The 19,987-nt window shown below is 46.0% G+C and overlaps 1 protein-coding gene across 1 annotated transcript; it reads right to left on the minus strand.

Moving 5' to 3' along the window:
• Positions 1-287: 287 nt before the first annotated feature.
• On the minus strand, positions 288-17,730 carry Accs (1-aminocyclopropane-1-carboxylate synthase homolog (inactive)). The gene is made up of 15 exons (XM_070032540.1): positions 17,631-17,730; positions 14,606-14,896; positions 12,552-12,611; positions 12,218-12,288; positions 10,803-10,872; positions 10,304-10,370; positions 8,376-8,473; positions 7,888-7,965; positions 6,779-6,879; positions 5,745-5,834; positions 4,392-4,437; positions 4,136-4,277; positions 1,522-1,664; positions 1,263-1,416; positions 288-1,111 (listed from the first exon to the last, which is right to left on the minus strand). The coding sequence occupies exons 2-15, from the start codon at positions 14,894-14,896 to the stop codon at positions 1,014-1,016; spliced, it is 1,509 nt and encodes a 502-aa protein (XP_069888641.1). The 5' UTR covers positions 17,631-17,730; the 3' UTR covers positions 288-1,013.
• Between the last annotated feature and the right edge of the window lie 2,257 nt (positions 17,731-19,987).

Genomic DNA, 19,987 nt, shown 5'->3' on the forward strand with positions numbered 1-19,987 from the left:
TTAATTTAAAAAAATACAAATGTTGATTACTGGGGTTTGAACTCAGGGCCTCAAGTTTGCCAAGCAGGTGCTCTACTAACTTGATGTGGTCTCCCCATGTCACCTGGGCTGACCTCGAACTCATGGGCTCAGGCCATCTTCCTACCTCAGGCTTTAGAGCCGTGGTGAGGACAGGGGTATGCCACCATATCCAGCCAAGAGTTCGCTTTTATAAGGCAGAAGTGTGGTGCCTGGAAAGGTCCTCAGCACACAGCCTGAGTGGTCAAAAAGCTCATTAGGCTCTGAATCAAAGCACCCCTGCAGATGAGCCAAATAGCTCTTTATTCAATTACTCAACGTGGAAAGGGTAATCTTGATCAGCTCAGTGCTAGGCAGCCTCAGATAAGAGTTCCCACTCCCCATCTTCCCAGCATCCACTGCTAGGCCACTCTGCTGTGGGAATATCAGTGTAGGTAGCTCTTTCTTAGGTAAAAGGCGTGGCGGGGGGGGGGGGTGGTCCTGAGGCCATTGACTCCCATCATGAGGTCTTGTTCACCTGGTCCCACACTGAGGCCTGTCCCAGGTTCGTGGTGTGCTTTGATGCAAAAAAATGAATTCTATGCTCCTCATGATTACTTTTTATTCTTTGGTATTCTCTCTATGGGCACTGTTTCCTTGTGTTTGTTTCCATAGCAACAAAGAAAAAGGCACAAAAGCACCATCACAAAGAAGGTACATGTTGTTTGTTTGCTCTCACATCCTCAGGAGGCTGAAGGCTGTGGTTAGCAGAAGTCACGACTTCCTACATTGTAAACTACTCACAACAGAGCCAAGTGGCTGACTCCAGTCTTACTGAATAAGGAAAGCCGGCCAAGGATGAATCTCAGCTTATGGAGTTTCCTGATGCCACTGGCAAAGGCAGGAAGCAAGTCATCAGAGATAGGGCCAAGGTGGGAATCCTGCTGAGAGATGGCTCATCCAGTCAGTCTTCTGCAGCTCCTGCCGGTGCAGGTCAGGGGCAGTAAGAAGACAGTTCATCGGGGCTGATCATGCAGCTTCTTATTCTGGCAAGGAAGATTATCTTCTGATACTTGGGATTTGCTTTCAAGGACCTGTCGGATCCTCTGCATGCCTAAGAAAGGGAAATGAGGGACCCTCAGCATTGATGGCTAGGCAAGGCGGTGGGATGAGCAAACCCAGGCTGTTGGAACCCCTAGAGATGGGGTGGCCCAAAGGATGCAGTTGTGGGGCAGAGGGTGGGGGTGGAGATGGAGGCTGCTCACCCAAGCGAAGCCGTTGGGCCTTATCTGAGAAGATCACTCGGAACCAGCCGGGCTCTTGACACTCAAAGGCTTTGCCCAAGGACAGAAGTACTTTGTTATCCAAAAATTGGCGCCAGAGTAGCATTTCCTCCTCAAAGGTGGCCTTGTGAAGGTACTGGGAGGGCAGAAAGAGGCCTGGGATGAAGAGACCTCCATAGCCCCACCCCTGCTGCATGGAGGCCTGACACTTGCTCCCTACCCACACCCCCACCTACATTACCTTTCTCAAGTCAATCCAGATAAAGAAGCCTGCCCCACGACTCAAGAAGGGAATCCCCAGGGCCTTGAGCTCTTCTGAGACATAGGTGTGGGCTGCCTTGAGGCGGGCATGGTTTTCTGGCAGGTACACATGGCTGATCCAGTCTGGGTGAAAGAGAAGCCAAAAGATAAATCTCCCACTGATCTTCCACTCCATCCCACTCGTCTAAATGCCACCAAGCAAAAGTCACAAGTGCCAGAACTATGTAAGTCCCTCTATCTGGCTTGCTGTGGGGAGGGGGTGCCAGGAAACAGTGAAAAGGATATGTGAATTCAATTCAATATCTTTTTTGTGTGTGCAGGTACTGGGGCTTGAACTTGGAGCCTGGGCACTGTCCTGGAGGTTTTGTGCTTAAGGCTAGCACTCTACCACTGAGCCACAGCTCCCCTTCTAGCCTTTTGGTACTTAATTGGAGATCAGTCTCACTAGACTTTCCTATCCTGGCTGGCAGAAGCACAATCCTCAGATCTCAGCCTCCTGAGTAGCTAGGTTTGCAGGAATAAGTCACCAGCACTAAGCTGTTGTTCAGTATCTTTAATCCAGATGCGGTCCTGATGGCATCCAGGTCTTCCTGCCCTCTGTACCCATAGTACCAAGTCCCTAGGAATATAGCACCTAATCAAAGTTATAAAATAATGGTTTAGAATCACTCAAACCAAGGTCCAGATCCAAGTAGGGCCAACTGACAGGGAGGGGGCAGGGGCTTGAACAACTTCACCTCCCTGAACCTCAATATTTTTATTGACTTTTCCAGGAAGGGGTACACAGGATTCTGTGGATTATATTATGTATACGTATGTGTAAGCATCACCACAGTCAGGATTCTGAATGCTTCCATCCCCTAGAGAACATGTTCAGGCCACTCACAGTCTCATCAGCTTCCATACAAACCCCATCTATTGTTTGTTTGTTGTTATTGTTGCTTTGCCAGTCCTGGGGCTTAACCTTAGGGCCTGGGCACTGTCCCTGAGCTGCTTTTGCTCAAAGCTAGTGTTCTACCACTTGAGCCACAGCACCACTTCCAGCTTTTTCTGTTTATGTGGTACTGAGGAATCAAACCCAGGGTTTCATGCATGCTCAGCAAGCACTCTACCACAGAGCCATACTTCGAGCCTCCCAGTACTATAGTTTTAAAAAATAAAATTGTATGGCATGCTATCTATTTTTTTTTTGGTCCGGTCGTGGGGCCTGAACTCTGGGCCTGGGTGCTGTCCCTCAGCTCTTCAGCTCAAGGCTCTACCACTTGAGCCACAGCGACACTTCCGTTTTTTTTTCTTTTTTTCTTATATGGTACTGAAGAATGGAACCCAGGGCCTCATGCATGCAAGGCAAGCGCTCTACCACTGAGCCATCTTCCCAGCCCGGCATACTATCTCTTTAGTCTAGCTTTTTCTCACCAGTGTCATGCCTTTGAGGTGGACGTAGGCCACCATGGACTTCACCACAGAGCAGGATTCCACACTGGATTTGCCACCATCTGTTGTATATTCACTCATCTATGGAGGGACCTTAGGGCCATTTCCAGTTCTGGGTGCTTCTGAATAAAACCCTTATACAACCCTCATGTAAAGGTTTTTATGTAACCATCAGGGTCAATGGCTGCAAGTAGGATTGATTATTGGATTTGGTAAGTATGTGGAGTTTATTGTTTGGCTTTGGTTTGTTTTTGCGGTGGTAGGGATTGATCCCAAGACGCTATGCATGCTAGGGAAATGTTCTACCCACTGAGGTCTTGCCTCAGCCCTGTGCATTTGACTTTATAAGAAACCTCCAAAGAGTTTTCCAAGTGGAAGAAGCATCTTACAATCCCATCAGCAATGTATGTGAGCCTCAGTTGCTTCACTTCCTTGCCAATATTCAAAGTTCTCCTTGTTTCTAAAAAATATTTTTTTTCTTGCTATTATAATAGGTATGCAGTATCTGGCCCTCATTTTCCTCATCTGGAAAGTAATGGAGAATATGCAAGAATTCTTGCTTGTTAGGAACATACATCTACGAGGCTGGACAAATAGCAACAACACATGAGTGTCGCCATCTAAATTCTCTCTAGGATCCTGGGAACAGAATAGATGGGTAAAGGCAGAGAGAATGCCCGTATAGCCATTTTCTCTTAGTAGTTTCGATTTTCAAAGTACTCATAGCTAGGAAATAATAATGAATTCACACTTTACACCTTGAGATGGTGCTCAGGCTGGCCTTGAACTCTTGAACTCAAGTGATCATCCTGTCTCAGCCGCTTAAGTACCCAGCACCATCACTGAACCTGGCCAGTGATTCCACATTGGCCAAGTGCCTATCACCAGGTACAGTAGCACTCAACTCAATTACAAATTCCGTTTGATCAGACAGGTAACATTAGGATCCTTATTTTACAGAATAAAAAAAAAAAAAAAAAAAGAGCTTCAAGGAGGTTGAAGTCATGTGCCACACAGCCAGGAAGTGATTGGGTAGAGTATGGACTCAGACATAGAAGAATTAAATTCTTCTTATGGGAGAAGTATCATAGCCCTTGGCTAGTCACAGATAAGATGGGAACCTATCTTCCTCTTTCAAATCACCAGGCCCAGATAGTCACCACGATCCTGGAGCAACCGTGCCATCTGGTACTGCACCAGGCCACTGAGACCATGATAGCGGCAGAGGGAAGCCACAGAAGTAGCCACGTGCTGGTTTTCTGTGTACAGAGTACCAAAGCGCATCCCAGACATGCCGAAGTCCTGCAGAAATAAAGCACCTTAGCCATTGCCAGGCCTTCAGGGAGGAAGCCAGTTCCACCCACCTGACTGCCTCCACCTACCTCCCTCACATTCTCAGACCAACCAGAAACTCACCTTGCTTGTCGCCCACATCACGTGGGTCCTCTGGGGGTCTGGCAGCCTGCAGAAAGCACAGCGTGGGAAGAGAGGCAACAATGAACCTCTGCAGCAAATACATTTTGCTTGAACAAATAAGGGCGTGGAGGGGTAAATCTGGTTTTGGATTGAGCCCTGTTCTCATCTCCTTGAATCAAGGGTCAACAAACAGCCTGCAAGCCAAATCTAGCCTGCTGGGGTTTTTTTTGTAAATCAATGTTTATTAGAAAGCAGACAAGCTCACTGGTTTGCACAGTGTCCTTGGCAGAATTGAGTAAAAGACCAATGGCCAATTTTGGCAGGACTAGAAATAATGGTTCCACATAGGAAGGGTCTATATGTACCTTGTGCACTGTCATATCACCAACACCGGGCACAATGCCTGGCACAGATGCTCAATACATATTTTCCCCATTATGAAGCAATGATCATGTACAGTCACTCTTTCCTCTGGGTCTCACTTTCCTAATGCAAACTAACGGAAGTGGCACTCCATGCACCTTCTGCTTTGCAGAGCTTTGTGAGGAACAGATGAGAGAACCAGAGAACAGTGCTCAGAGGAACTGATATTTTGAATCCCTGAAGGTCAAGTTTGCAGACTTTACCCATGATCTGGTTCAAGTGTTGCCGGAGGCATATTGGTTACAAATTCTCTGCTCAAACTAAACTTAAAGAAAAAGCCTACTTAAAGTACTCAGCACATGGTAGAGCCTCGTAAATAAGGAAGTGGCGCTGTGGCTCAAAGTAGTAGAGCACTAGCCTGAGCAAAAGAACTCAGGGACAGCGCCCAGACTCTGAGTTTCAAGCCCCACAACCAAAAACAACAACAAAAAGTACATAAATGAATGACTAGATGAATGAATAAAAATCAGGCTATTCTGAGGCTGATGGTAGTGGTGCACACCTATATTCCCAGTTACTTGGGAGGAAGAGTTAGGAGGATCATGGTCTGAAACTAGCTCTGGGACAAAAGCACAAAAGACCCTAAGCTGGAAAGCCAACGAAAAACAAGTGGTAGAGTATCTGCCTATCAAGTGTGAAGTACAACTCTGATCCCCAGTACAACTACAAACAAAACAAAACAGTTACTCTGAAGAAGAAGGAATTAAGGAGGCCAATCTTCCTCCTGCCCCTAGAATACAAGAAATGATAGCTATTGTTACCAGATCTCCCATGGAGCTCCTAACTCCACGGAAGCATCTGAAAACCCCTGATGGAGCCCAACTCTCCCACTCTTGCTTCAGCCTTCAGAAGACAAATGGGGTTATTGTCAAAGCAATTGCGATGAGTGAAGTCAGAGACACTAGATCCAGCAGTACCCAGGGACCTTACCTTTCCAGGCTTAAGACACTTCGGTACTCAAGTGATTCTTCAAACACAGACAGCATATAGACCTCATCCACAATCACGTGTAGCTCATGCCTGGCATGGAGAGAACAGAGCTTGATCTGTAGGCCTCGTGTGTCCCCCAAAGTGGGTGGTAGTATGCCAGAAGCCCAGAAAGGGAAGTGGAGCTGTGGCTCAAAGTGGTAGAGTACTAGCCTTGAGCTAAAAGAGCTCAGAGACAATGCCCAGGCCCTGAGTTCCAGCCCCATGACTGGAAAAAAAATAATAGCTGGGCGCCAGTAGCTCACACCTGTAATCCTAGTTATTCAGGAGGCTGAGAATCAAGGTTCAAAGCCAGCCTGGGCAGGAAAGTTCATGAGACTCTTATCTCCAATGAACTACTCAGAAAAAGCCAGAAGTAGTGCTATGGCTCAAGTGGTAGAACACTAGCCTTGAGTACAAAAAGGCTCAGGGACAGAGGCCAGGCCTTGACCAGCAAACAAACAAACAAACAACAACAAAAACTCCAAAAGACCAGTCCAGCCCAGTGTTACCAAAGTTGGGTTTTCCAAGAACATTTTCCTTTGGTCCATTGTTCAAACAAACCAGAAACTGCATATAGAAAGGATAGTGGCTCTTTGAAGTGTAGGGGAATGGCAGGACCCTCAGGTTCCTCCAAGGAGGGGCACATTTAAATACCAGGGCTTGAGTCTAATGGACCCAGATTCAAGTCTGAGCCTATCTCTGACCTGACCATGCTAAGATTCAATCAAATAGGGATAATCAACCAGGTCTATTCTTGATGAAGTCATGGTAAAGAGTATCAGAGATAATCAGATTATCAGTTCTGGGAGATCTAAAGTGCTCAGCATGTTCCTACAGTACAATAAATGATAGCTATGGTTATAAAATTGAAAGTGGAAGAGATACCACACACACACATCTCTTCCCCCCAAAATGGTATGGAAACTTATACCAATCCCCTGTTAGAGTCCTGTGTGCCCAGATGATTTGTGGGGTACAGAGGGGAGGAGGCTTACCTTTTAGCAAATTCTAAGAACTCCTGTAGCTCTCTGGGGGAATAGATGTCACCCAGAGGATTCTGGGGGTTGATAAGGATAAGGCCTTTGACCTTCACACCCTGAAAGCATCCAAAGGGCCAATCTCAGATTCTCCCCAGGGCCAAAGCTACACAGTCCCACTAGGAGGTGCTGATCACTGGTGATTCCAAGGGAAACCATGATTGGGACGTGTTCATGGGCCATCATAAAGCAACAAGTACACAGTATTACATTTGCAGTGTTGTGCCCATTATGAAAAGAGAATAGGGAAATGGGCCCAAATGCTGCAGAGGCTGCCTGTTGGAAGAATTATGGATAGTAGGTTTTTTTGTTTTTTGTTTTTACTTTCAAAATTACTATAGTAAGCCAGGCACTGGTAGCTCACACCTGTAATCTTAGCTGAAAAGACTGAGATCTAATAGTCACTGTTAAAAGCCAGCTCAGGTAGGAGAGTCCATGCAACTCTTATCTCCAATTAACCAGAAAAAATACAGAAGTGGAGCTATGGCTCCAGTGGTAGAGTGTCAGCCTTGAGAGAAAAAGCTAAGGGATAGCACCCGGACCCTGAGTTCAAGCTCCACTACTGGCATACTCACAAAAATATTTTACTATAGTAAACATATAACAACTTAAATGATAAAGGCAAAATAACCTAAGTAGACAAATCATTGAAAAGTAGACTTGGAAGAACCACTACTACAGGTCTCTACTTTTCTTAAGGAGGCTCCAGGCTCTCTCAAGGTACACAGAACCACCCCTTTAAATGGCCAAGGAGAGTAGCAAAACTACAGACCTGTATGTACCACACTTAACTCCTGAAGCGGAATCAGTGGGAGTGTGCAGATGCAGAGTGTTTAATGAAGCTCCCTAGTTAATTCCATCTGCATTGAGGTTCAAGAGTCTTTCTAATGGGAAGACCCTCCACAGTCAGGGCTTTGACCCCCTAGAATGGCTCCATGTCCCCAACCTACATTCCCATCATAAGCTGTCAACCTAATTCAGAGGAGATCAGGCAGAGAAAAAGGGGTTCACACCCTGCTCAGACGCACCCACTCCCAGCTCTGGGTTTGATTTGATCTCAGACAGACCTCAGCATTAGCTCCTTGCAGGGCCAACTCCAACTTCTCTGCTGTGAGCTGGAAGGGACGTGTGTCTTGCCCAGTAACCTGGGGGGAAAAAAAGATACATCAAAGTCAACAGCCAAATTCAGTGTTCCTCTCAAAACCTGAGCTCTAGATCTCTCACCCTTTGCAAGCTCCAGTCTTAGCACAGTGTCTAGAAAATGGATGGAGCGGGGTGGTCACTCTCTTTTCCCACCACACATCCCCACCCTTCCACCCTTCACATCAGGAACTAACCTCATCAGTGTACTACCGTGTTCTTATTTCTGAGGCTGTCGTTGGCTTCTACGGGGACCTCAAGAATCTCAGGGCCGGGTGCTGAGGAACCTCTGGAGACCCCAGACATGGCAGCCAGTGGCAACACTGTAGCCCCAGAGCCCTTATATAGATTTTAGACCCAGGAAACTCAGACTACAGGAAAGTCCATGTCCCACCTGGAATGCAGGAACTCTTACCTCGCTGTCCAGGTAGACATAGACCAGTCGGACACTGCCATAGAGATAGACGTGCTGGGTAATGGCTCCATAGTAAGGGGTGGGAATCAGGAAAGCCTCTGAGGAGGGTAAGGGGCAGTCTGTCATCCTCTCGCTCCAACACCCCAGACCCACATCATGGGCTCTCCAGGACTTCAACATCCTTGGGGAGCATTTGGGGCATGTTTTCTACTCTCAACTCCCCAAAATACTAAAGTCTAGAATCACTGAGACCAATGTCTCTCATAATATGATGGGGCTGCATCCAGACAACCCCCCTGTAAATTGAAAATATCATTCGGTCAAAAAGCATCACTACCAAACATCACTAGCTTAGCAACAGAGTTGTATGGCTGATTGTGTGTGGAGCTGTGGCTCCACTGCCCGGCATTGCAAGAAAATATGGTCTCATATCGCTAGCCAGGGAAAAGGTCTCAATTCAAAATTTGAATATTGTTTCTATTGAATGAGTACAGCTGTCATGCTAAAGTCAAAAAAATACTAAATGGAACCATCATAAGTTGGGGACCATCTGTAATTAAGAGCAAACATTCAATCTTAGCCAAAAGCCCAAGAAAGAACTAGTGGCTAACATTTACTGAACACTTAGTATGTGCTGGAAACAGCACTTAACTGCCCAGGTGCCGTGCATCTAAGTCTTAACTATTCAGGAGACTGAACTATTCAGGAGACTGAGATCTGAGGTGGCATGCCTGTAATTCTAACTATTCAGAAGGCTAACATCTGAGGATTATAGTTTGAAGCAGCACGCAGAAAAGTCCCTGAGATTCTTCTCTCCAATTAAGCAGCAAAAAGGCTAGAAGTAGAGGCATTGCTCAAGTGGGAGAGTACCACCTTTAGCAAAAAATCTAAGGAAGAGCAACAGGTCCTGAGTTCAAGTCCCAGTACTAACAAAAAGAATTATTTGCACCTCATCTGATTCTCACCATCACTGTCCATGGGAACTATTATCATCCTAACTTAACTGAAGCTTAGAGGGTTGCTGATCTTGACTGTTCTAGAATGGGAAGGAAATTCCTTCTTTTGTTCTTACAATAAACCTTCCTGTTATGGTTAAAATCCCAGTGACAACCTCTCTGTGTGACTTGGACAGGTCCTAGAAGCCCCAGTCTCCTCTACTTAAAATGAGGACAGTCATAGAATGCATTTCCTAGGTTCCATGTAAAATCCTATGGAGCATAGTATGGGATAAATAGAAGCCACTAATATTATTGTTACTAGTTAAGCTATCATGAGACTCCTATTTCTTACAACCAATCACCCCTGATTATGGCCAGTCCTTAAGACCACAGCTCTTTCTCAGGCCCTGTGGTCTACCCACTCCAAGATCCATTCCAATTTTCTTCTTCGTTAAGGGATAATCTAAGTGTTCAGAGAATGTCAAGGATATAACCAAGGCATGGAGGTCTTTCCCTAAGCTATGGGGATAACCACATTTGGTTAAAGCCAGCTCTGCCTTAGTCCTCTTTGCCAAGGAATGCTTTCAGAACACATTTATGAGTCATTTCTGGTCAATGAGATGGAGAGATATCCAATTTGCATTCTTCTGGGGACAAACACTCCCATACTCTTGTTCTGATAGAAGAAGGGATAGGAGAAGGATGGTGTAGCCTTGTCCTTCTCTTTCTGCTCTTAGACATACACTGTCATGGAAGGATGTGACAATGTTCTGAAGAGCATGAAGAAGGTACTCTCAGAGAGAAAGAATCCTGATGTAGTAACCTCTCCTGGAATTACTGCCACTGGGTGTATTGGCATGCATTTATTGAAGGCTCCTGTAGTTACCTATTTTTTATTAGAATTGAAAGAATACTGACATTAAGGGGAATGCTGAAGACACTGAGGCACAGAACAACCCCAGGGTAGAGTGGGTCTCAGAGCTCACTTACCTCCTACCTCGCACAGCACTGTGGCCAGAGCAGAGAAGAGAGAGGCACCGCCATTTAGAACGACCACCTGGGGGTGACAATCAGGAGATAGGGATGATTCTGTTCCAGGAAGTACAAGAAACCCAGCCTCTATCCCAGGATGGCATAGCAGAGATCCAGGTCCCTTTCTCAATCCCTGGAGGCTCTGTTCCCAAGAGGATCACCCCTGGCTTGTAGCCACACTCATTCATGGAAACTCTGATCTTAGTCAAATGAGCAAGAGAGAGAGCGCCAGTTACTCCAAGGTCTTACCCAAGGCTGAGATGGCCAGGAGGATCCCCAGCACAAGGGCAGAAATTTTAACTCTAAATCCCTACGGTTAGGGTCAAGAAAGAAGTGTTCCTCGCTCTACTTTGGCTAAGTGAAAGGCAGGTCCCAACCCCACCTTATCCTTGACTAGTCAAGAATTGGACAGCAAACTGAAGATCATGTAAGAAGAAAGGAAAGGGGAGCTACTCACATTCTCTGGTTTGAGGGGTGCTGAGCTCTTGCAGTAGAAAGACAGGAACTTAGCCACTTCCTCTCGGAGACTAGAGATAAGACAAAGAAACACAGACAGAGAGACTTACCAGAGGGCCCTTAACCCATAGGCTACCCCAAAGTTCTTCTAGGGAATCTTCAGTCCACTGCTAGTATTGTTCCCTGCTCCTCATGTGAGGAATATGATCAGCACCTATCTGATCATAGTACCTTGGCGCCCCTCCCCAGGTCCTATCCACCTGAGAAGCTTTCCTTCTCAGTAGGTGTATGACACCAATCCATCTAATCAGGAGACCTCAGACAATGAAAGGTAACATTATAGGCAGATCTACCTAATAATTAATAAACATTATTAATGCTAGGTGCTGGTAGCTCACATCTGTAATCCTAGCTACTCAGGAGGCTGAGATTTGAGGATCATGATTCAAACCAGCCTACGCAGGAAAGTCCATGAGGCTCTTACCTCCAATTAACCACCAAAAAACCAGAAGTGGTGCTATGGCTCAAAGTGCTAGAGTGTTAGCTTTGAACAAGAGAGTCCAGGGACAAAGCCCATACTCTGAGTTCAATAATTTATTAATTGTTGTTGATATTGTTGTTGTTGTAAGTGTTCCTGCAGTTGTTTTTGCTAACATTTATTGAACATTCACCTTATACAGATATTACTGGAGAATGTTACATTGCAGCCATAATTATTACTATTATTATATCTATTTACAGATGAAACTGAGACTGGAGACTATCGGGTGACCTGCTGATAAGTGGCAGAGTCCATTGTCATGCCCTGTGCTCTGCCTCCAGAGCTCACCATCCTAATTATCGTATGTTGAGGAAATGTGCTTTGGGATCTTGGTCTTAGAATCGAGTTGTGCTGGTCCACTCTGCCCTTAAAACAGTACTCAGCCACCCTCATCAATACTCCATCAGCACACCATAATCAAATATTCTACACTACCTCCCACTTTACCATGAAGAAATGACCCTGCTCACCTTGATTCTGGCCACTGTAAAGGTACTAAAAAACCAGGGAGAGACCCCTTACCCGAAGGCCCTCTCCATGACTCAGACCAGGATCAGAGGCCCAAGCTGGGAGCTCCTGAGATAGGGCTGGAACTGGCAAGAGACCCCCATGATTACCAGGTCTACAAAAATGGACCTTCAGCCTACAGAAAACTCAGCCTGCCACTCCTGATATCAGTGGGACAATTCTTTGGGCTATCCTGTGCAGTGTAGAGTAAGCAGCCTCCCTGGCCTCTATCCTCTAGAGGCCAGTAGCAACCCACTCCCAGTAAGAACAAACAAAAATCTATTCACATATTGCTATTTATTCCCCTCCCCCCAACATATACACACACCAAAATTATCTTGTGTTGAAAACCACTGGCAACTACTTACAACAGATGCCCTCTCCAGTCGGGGTACTGCAGCAAGGACGGCTCTATCCACAACATATCACTCTGACTCAGCTGGGGACAGAGAGGGAAGAGCAGAGCTGAGGGCCCGCACTGCCAGACTGGGAAAGTGAGTCACCCAAGTCCACATAGAGAGTTGTCTTAGAAGGCAGACCTGAAAGCCAGAGCTGTTAACTCCCAGGACCTAGCCTGACCCAGACAGACAGCAGGCTCTTATGGAGGAAACATTCCAGGGAAGAAGCTCCTCAGAGCAGAACAAACAAAAATCTATTTGTGTATTGCCATTCTTATACCCCTCAGAGGTACCTAGGACTCACCCGATGGGACAGCAGATCAAAGCAGAGTTTGTTCTCACTGGTGCCCAGATTAATGATGCCCTGTAGATGAGAGGGGCACAGGCTGTGTGAGCATGGCAGAGGAATGTCAAGGAAAAGCCCCAGGGACCCAGAGATAGCAGGTGGAGTGCCCTGCAGTCTGCCCTTTCACTATCCCTGTGTTTCAGGTGAGCCTTCACTCAGCTCCCAGCTCCCAGCTCCCATCTTCCCATGTCCAAAGCTCTGCCAAATGCTATCCCTACCAGGCACTGATGGCTCATGCCTGTAATCCTAGCTACTCAGGAGGCTGAGATCTAAGGATCCCGGTTGAAATCCAGCCAGGGCAGGAAAGTCCATGAGACTCTTATCTCCATTTGAGTCACCAGAGAACCAGAAGTGTAGCTGTGGTTCAAAGTGGTAGAGTGCTAGCCTGGAGCAAGTGAGCTCAGGGACAGCACTCAGGCCCCGAGTACAAGCCCCATGCCCATGACAGACAAAATCCCACTTTTGGGCATTTACCCAAATGATCACAAACAAGACCATACTAAAGCTACCAGCACAACCATGTTTATTGCAGCATTATTTACCATAGCTAAGATATGGAACCAACCCCAATGCCCCTCAGTAGATGAATGGATCAAGAAAATGAATGTGGTATATATACACAATGGAATTCTATGCCTCCCTCAGAAAGAATGGCATTTGTTAGGAAATGGAAAGACTTGGAAAAAATTATATTAAGTGAAGTAAGCCAAGCCCAAAGAAACATAGGTCCCATGGTTTCCCTTATTTGCAATAACTAGTATATGTCTGAGACAAACAGAAACTGTCAGACAAGTTGATGTTAGGTGAAATGAACCCCAAGATAAGGATTCAAATGGTTTTTTTTCTTTCTTGTGATTGTTTCCAACATATTTATAAGATGATTTCTTCATTGCTTTGTATGTACCTCCCCCATGGTATAAGCCCTGCTTTCACTGTATTTGATGTTGATATAATTTGTGGAAGGGAAGGGAAAAAGTACGTTGTTTAAATAGGGTTACAGGTGGACCCATTACAACAATGAGATGTGCAAGATGTTATGTCAAAAAACGAACTTTACAACTTTGGCGGTATGGAAGGTGGGGGGGTAGGGGATGGTAGGAGGGTGTAGAGGGGAAGGGATGGGAAGGGGAAACAAAGGAGGAGGCAAACAATGCTTGATAAGAAATCTACTCACTATCTTGCCCATGTAATTGTAACCCCTCTGATTGGTATTTTTACAATAAAAAAATAAAATAAAATCTCCAGGGGCTGTTTTCTTCCTCAGGGTTCCACAGCACTTTACTGCCATCCACTGAGCACTGCTCAGTTTCTGCCCTGGAACCATGAGAACTAAGATAAATGCTATAAGTCTCCCTGAAGGCAGATGCATGCCCAAAACACTACTGTCTCTCTCAAGAGACTGAGCAGCCATCTGTATATGTTTATGGAATGAAAGAATGCACTCTGAGAGAAACAGAAACTAGGGTAGAGGTAGATCAAAAAGGAGCCTTTGGAAGTGGCACTGTGGTTCAAATGGTAGAGTACTAGCCTTGAGCTGAGGGACAGCACCCAGGCCCATAGTTCAAGTCCTGCGACTGACCAAAAAAAAAGAAAAGGAGCCTCTGTGTCAGTATAAATGCTCTCCTAGGAGATACACAGCAGCTGGCTGGGGGCTCAATGGTAGACAGAGTACTAGCCTAGCATTTTTGAGACTCTACGTTCAATACCTAACACAGAAAAAAAAGGAAGGAAGAAGAGGAGGGGAGAAATTTAAGTTGAATAATTGGTGGGGGTGGGTCAGAATCCATGTTCTGATCCACAGTTCCTTGAATTCCTCCCTCACAAATCAAGAATCTTCTTAATTATAAACAAACCAATAAACTGGCGCTTCCATGAGCAATAGGAGTCACGCTTTTGGAGTTAGAGGACTGAACTCCAAACTGACAAGTCCTAGGTGGGGCTGTCCATGAGTCAAGAAAGGTGCCCCTTCCTGCAGTTCCCTTTGGGGTCAGTGGGGGCGGAGCTTCACTCACACTGGGGTTCTTGTCCTCATCGTACTCATCCATGTGGAAGGTCCTGTAGCCCTCCTCAGCTGAGTCCCAGAACCATTTGATGACTCTCCCTCGAAAGGACAGGCAGGAGCTATCAGAGGAGAACATGGCAATGGGATTACCCACTCCATAGAGCTTCAAGCGCTTGGGATCTGGTTCTCTGGGACATTCCTCTTCCCAGCCATCCTGACAGCTACTGGCCATGTCCTGGGTGGAGGCAGAGCCCAGACAAGTGGGAGGTGCTGGGAGGTCCTTTGGATCAGGGGTGAACATCTGCAAGAAGATAGAAGCACTCAATGCACAGGCCTGCTCAAAGGCTCCTTCCCCACTGCACCAAGCCCTATCTGCCCGTTTTCTATTTTTTTTATTTTACAATTTTTTATTTGCACCTATTAGTTGCACAAGGGAGAAGCGATTCACAGTGACATTCCCATACATGCATATTTGCAATGTATCCCAAACAAACTCAACAAATAATTTCAACAAGTTATTTTGTTCTATTTTTATGTATGTAAATTATTTCAGACATACTCATCCTCATTTTCCCTGTTAGCCCTCCTCACTCAGATTTGAACTTGTCCTACACAACAGTCTGTTTTATTTTTTTTTGCATTTTTGTGCATTAATTACACCAAGAAGTTTCAGCGTATTTCAGATGTGCATGCTTTATATTTGAATCACACTCTATTGCCTTCTGTCTCCCCGTCTCTCAACCCCTTACTGATCAAGAGCTTTCATTTACATTCCTTATAGCAGTTTCACACAGTTGTATTTCAAAATTATTCACATTCCATCTTTTTTATTGTGAAAATACCATACAGAGGGGTTCACATTCCATCTTTTTCCTTCATCCTTCACTCTCAACCCTTTAAACAGTCCTAGTGTTAGAATACTGTTTTGTATATGCACATATATAATGCATATTTAAGTATATATGTATATAGGTGTGTATGCATATGCCCATATCTGTGAATATAATAAATGTAATATATATTAGGTCTAGCGTCCACAAATGAGTGAAAACAAACAATATTTAGCTTCAGGAACTTGTCTTATCTCACGCAATAGGATGATCTCCAATTCCAACCTTCCTGCAAATGTCATTTTACTTTTCCATATGGCTGTGTCATATTCTATGGTATATACACATCTCATTTATCCATTCATTTGTTGTTGAGGCCTTGGTTGATTCCACAGCATGGCTATGCTGAAAGTAAACATAGGCGTGTGGATATCTTTCTTGTACAATGATATATACTCCTTCAGACATATTCTCCAAATGGCATGGCAGGGTCTTAAGTCTATTTTTAGACTTTTCCACATGGAGGAACCCCCACACTGATTTCCCCAGTAGGTCAACTATTTTACATTCCCAGCAACAACATAAGAGGGTCCCACCCATTTCCCCATGCATCTGCACCAAATTCATTTTTTGTGCTTTCTTTATGACTGCCATTCTGACTATGTTGCCTAGGCTGTACCCTTTTGCTGTACTCATGTAAGTTTCCTGGTTCAACCGTCCTCATAGCTTGGACTAAGGAGGCTCCACCATGCCTACCTGTCATTTCCTTTAAGTTTATATATTCATGGTTTCTGTGCCCCTTACCAGTTAGCAACATGTGTACAATTATTTCCACAAGCAAAGTCTGTGAAGGACTTGTGAGACAACCAGGAGTGGTTGCACATGCCTGTAATCTCAGTGGCCGGGATGCTGCTGAAAGGGGCTCATGTATTCCAGGCCAATCTGGACAACATAGTGAGATAAGAGGGAAGGAGGAAGAGGGAGGAAGGGAAAGGACAGAACAAGGGACAGCCAAGGACTGTACTTGCTACATTTAAGTACCTTTATAGGTATAACTTGTTCCATTTCTGCAGCTTTCCATTCTGTACCTTAAGAGGCCACCAATGTCCTTTACCCATCCTTACTGACCTCAATTCAAAAAGCCATGTTTTAAGCCAGGCACGGCAAACATATCTGTGATCCTAGCTGTTCAGAAGACTGATATATCTGAGGATGAAAGTTCTAAGTCAGCCCAGGCAGTACTCTTATCTCCAAATAACCACCAAAAAGCCCTTTAGTGGAGTTGTCACCTAATGGTACAGCACCATCCTTAAGCAAAAAAAAAAAAAAACTAAGGGGCAGTGCCCAGATCCTGAGTTCAAGCCCCTGTGCCACCTCACCTGCCACTAAAAAAAAAAGTTTTAAATTTTCCAAGTAGATCATTGCTGGGGTTCTGGGGTGTTAAGCATGAGATCAGTGGTGTGGAGCAGGCGGTGGTGTGAACTGAGGGGAGCCGCAAGGGGTCACCACTGTGCAGGCAGGCACGCTAAGCAGAGCTCCAGGGTTCCTGTCTTCCTCTGGAAGGAGAGACTAGGACCCAAGGACAGGGTCTCCTCTGGTCCCAGCCTTCACCTCCCCAAACGGTTTCACCCCTGCGCAGTGGATGTGGCAGCAGAGAGAATAAAAACTAGGCAAGAGTCCAGTCCTCAAGACTAAAGTTCTAGAACGGTCAGATCATATATCCTCGCCGCCTCTGAGTGATAAGACGATCGGGAGGCAGGACCAAAACCCTTTAAGGTTTAATTTTGCTTTGCTAAATCTTCTGGGGTCCTCCTCCAACTGGTGACCCCCTCCCTAGAGCCAGCCTCTAGTTTCCTCCAGCGAGAGGGCGGTGGGCGGTGGCCAGGGTGGGCAGCACGGCCTTGGGGCCAGGGTTTGGGGCTGCAGTGAAGAGGAAGGGGCCTCCAGGCCTCCAGCCTGTCCCCGGCCTACCCCAGCCCATCCCCAGCCAGAGCTGCGCCCCGATCAGGCGTCGGAGAAGCGCAGGCCCAGCGGCCACTGCCCGTTCACCGTCGCAGGCTCTTCCACAGGACGGGGACGCCTCGCGAGAGCCCAGCCCGGATTTCCAGGCGGAGGAAGTGCGATCCGATCCGTGCTGAGGGCTGCGAGACCAAAGGGCAGGGAGGAAGGCCAAGTCCTGCAAAGTGGAGGAGGGTGGGCACCTACTTGGAGATAGGCCGCTGGTCCGTCTCTTTGGCTCTGAAATGTCCCGGGCGCTTTACGTACAGATGAGATTGCTGGCAGATTCAAGCCTCCGGGACCAGGAAACGCCCACAACCGCCGAAAGCACCACTCACAGCCAGAGGCACCGCCCACACCCGCCCAAGGCACCGCCCACACACCCTGGACACAGCTCCCGGCGGGACCAGGAAACGCCCACACCCGCCGAAAGCACCACTCACAGCCAGGGGCACCGCCCACACCCGCCCAAGGCACCGCCCACACGCCCTGGACACAGCTCCCAGCGGGCGTGGAGGGGGGCAGCGTCTCCGCATTCGTGGACCCCCGCGGGGTCCCGCCTACTCTGACTGAAGGCTAAACCTGGTGCTGGAGTGGGGGAGAGGACAGAAGAGAGGAAATCCGGTGGGGGGGGTGGGGAGGGAGGAAAGGCGGACGAAGGGGCTTGTGGGGTCCTTGCTGTAAGTCCAGTCTGTCTGGTAGTGTTGAGGTGCATTATGTCTCTTGGCCATTATGTCTCTGTATCCCGCCAGAACCTTTCGGAATTGAGAGGGGCGCGTTCTTAGAGCGTCGTCCCGAGGTGGTGTGTTTGCAGCCATTCATTTGTCTTGCTGTGGTAACCCAGTCCGGCCTAGAACTCACCATCCGTCCTTGTCTTGGCCTTCTGAAGTGCTGGGGAGGGGAGGAAAGAGTACTGTCATGAGAGCTGGATAGTTTCTAAATATTTGAGAACGAATAAAGCTATTCTAAGCAAGCCATAGATTTTTAAAAAAGGAAATCACAAACCATGCGTGGTGCTGCAGGTCTGTAACTATAGATGTAATATATACATAATATATAGTTACATGTAATATACATTATACACATATTATACATATGCATAAAAAGAATTCAGTAAGGCAGACAGCTGATTCTCACACACACACACCACACATGAGTGGTCAATACACCCGTGAAAAGATATGTATTACTCACATGATGTAAATTAAAAGCAGAATAAAACCTAAACACCTACAAGAACAACTTTAAGAGGGACTGAAAACACCAAAGATTGACAAGAAAATGGAGTGTCCAGAACTTTCATACTTTTAAATGCTAAAAGCACTTTGGAAAACTGTTGGTTTCTTATTAAATAAGTTATGACCTACATAATAGGATACTCAACAATAAAGTGAATGAACTAATTCATATGACAACATGAATATCATTTTCTGAACAAATAAAGTTGAACACAAGAGCTTGCCTGTATGATTACATTTGCATGGAGTTGTGAACCTACAGAATTAATCCATGGGGGAAGGAGGGACAGAGGTTGGCCAGAAATGGGAAAGGAAAAAAAATTCCTGTAATACTAGCTTCTCAGGAGGCTGAGATCTGAGGATCATGGGTCAAAGCCCAGCCCAGGCAGAAAAGTCCATGAGACTCTTCTCTCCAATTAACCAACAAAAAGCTGTGGTTCAAGTGGCAGAGTGCTAACCTTGAGCACAAAAGCTCAGGAAGTGGTAGAGCACCAGCCCAAGCTAAAAAAGCTCAATGACAGCACCCAGGCCTTGAGTTCAAGCACCAGGACTGGCACAAAAGAGAAAGAAAGGAGGGAAGGAGGGAAGGAGAGGGGATGGAGAAGGGAAAGGAGAGAGGGAGGGAGGGAAGAATTTTGAGGAATCAGAATTTTTTTAAGAAAATTATCATTATAAAGAACAAAACATAGGTCCAGAAGAGAGCATGGTAACAAACCCTTAGGACTAACCAAAGCTGATTCTTTATTCTGCTTTTCATGATATGTCACACATCTCTGGTCTTAGAAATATAGGACTCGGTTTTAAACTATGATAGGTAAGTACTTTACTTCATAAAGTTGATATAGGATCGCTTTGAAATGACCCCAGGAGTAAACACGCTACCATTTCTTCTATGCCACTTTATCTAAAGGGAATTTGAAAAGAAGTCTCTTAACACTCAAAATGGTACTGAAGCCATTTTCATCATATTTCCAAAATGTTGGTCGTTCCTTTTCTATTCATGTCACAGCCTCAGCACTCAGGTTCCAAGGACTCAATAGTTGATGAGTGATTTGACAGCTGGAAACACTCGCTGCAAATGGAAGACGCTGGAAATGGAAGACTCTAGGAACTAAATTTATGTTTAAATCATCCCCCCAAGATGATGGGACCAGGAGATAGGACTTTGGGAAGGGATTCAGTCATAAAGGATGGTCTATGCCCTTTCTGCCTTGGGCAAGTTAAATCAAGAAGAAAGGCTTCATTAGACCCTGGATGCTCAAGAGCTTGATCTTGAACTTAGTAGCCTCCAGAATGGCCACCTGCTTTACAGTATTTTCTTGTTAA

Source organism: Dipodomys merriami, unplaced genomic scaffold (assembly GCF_024711535.1).
Source record: "Dipodomys merriami isolate MVZ:Mamm:240054 unplaced genomic scaffold, mDipMer1.0.p SCAF_21, whole genome shotgun sequence".
NCBI lineage: Eukaryota > Metazoa > Chordata > Mammalia > Rodentia > Heteromyidae > Dipodomys > Dipodomys merriami.

Excerpts from the sequence above, each read along its gene's own strand:
- Accs (XM_070032540.1), bottom strand. The coding sequence starts at position 14,896 with ATGTTCACCCCTGATCCAAAGGACCTCCCAGCACCTCCCACTTGTCTG. Across the intron at positions 12,289-12,551 it reads TTGATCTGCTGTCCCATCGG|CTGAGTCAGAGTGATATGTT; the intron begins GTGAGTCCTAGG and ends CTCTGTCCCCAG. Across the intron at positions 8,474-10,303 it reads AGTGCTGTGCGAGGTAGGAG|AGGCTTTCCTGATTCCCACC; the intron begins GTAAGTGAGCTC and ends TACCCTCCTCAG.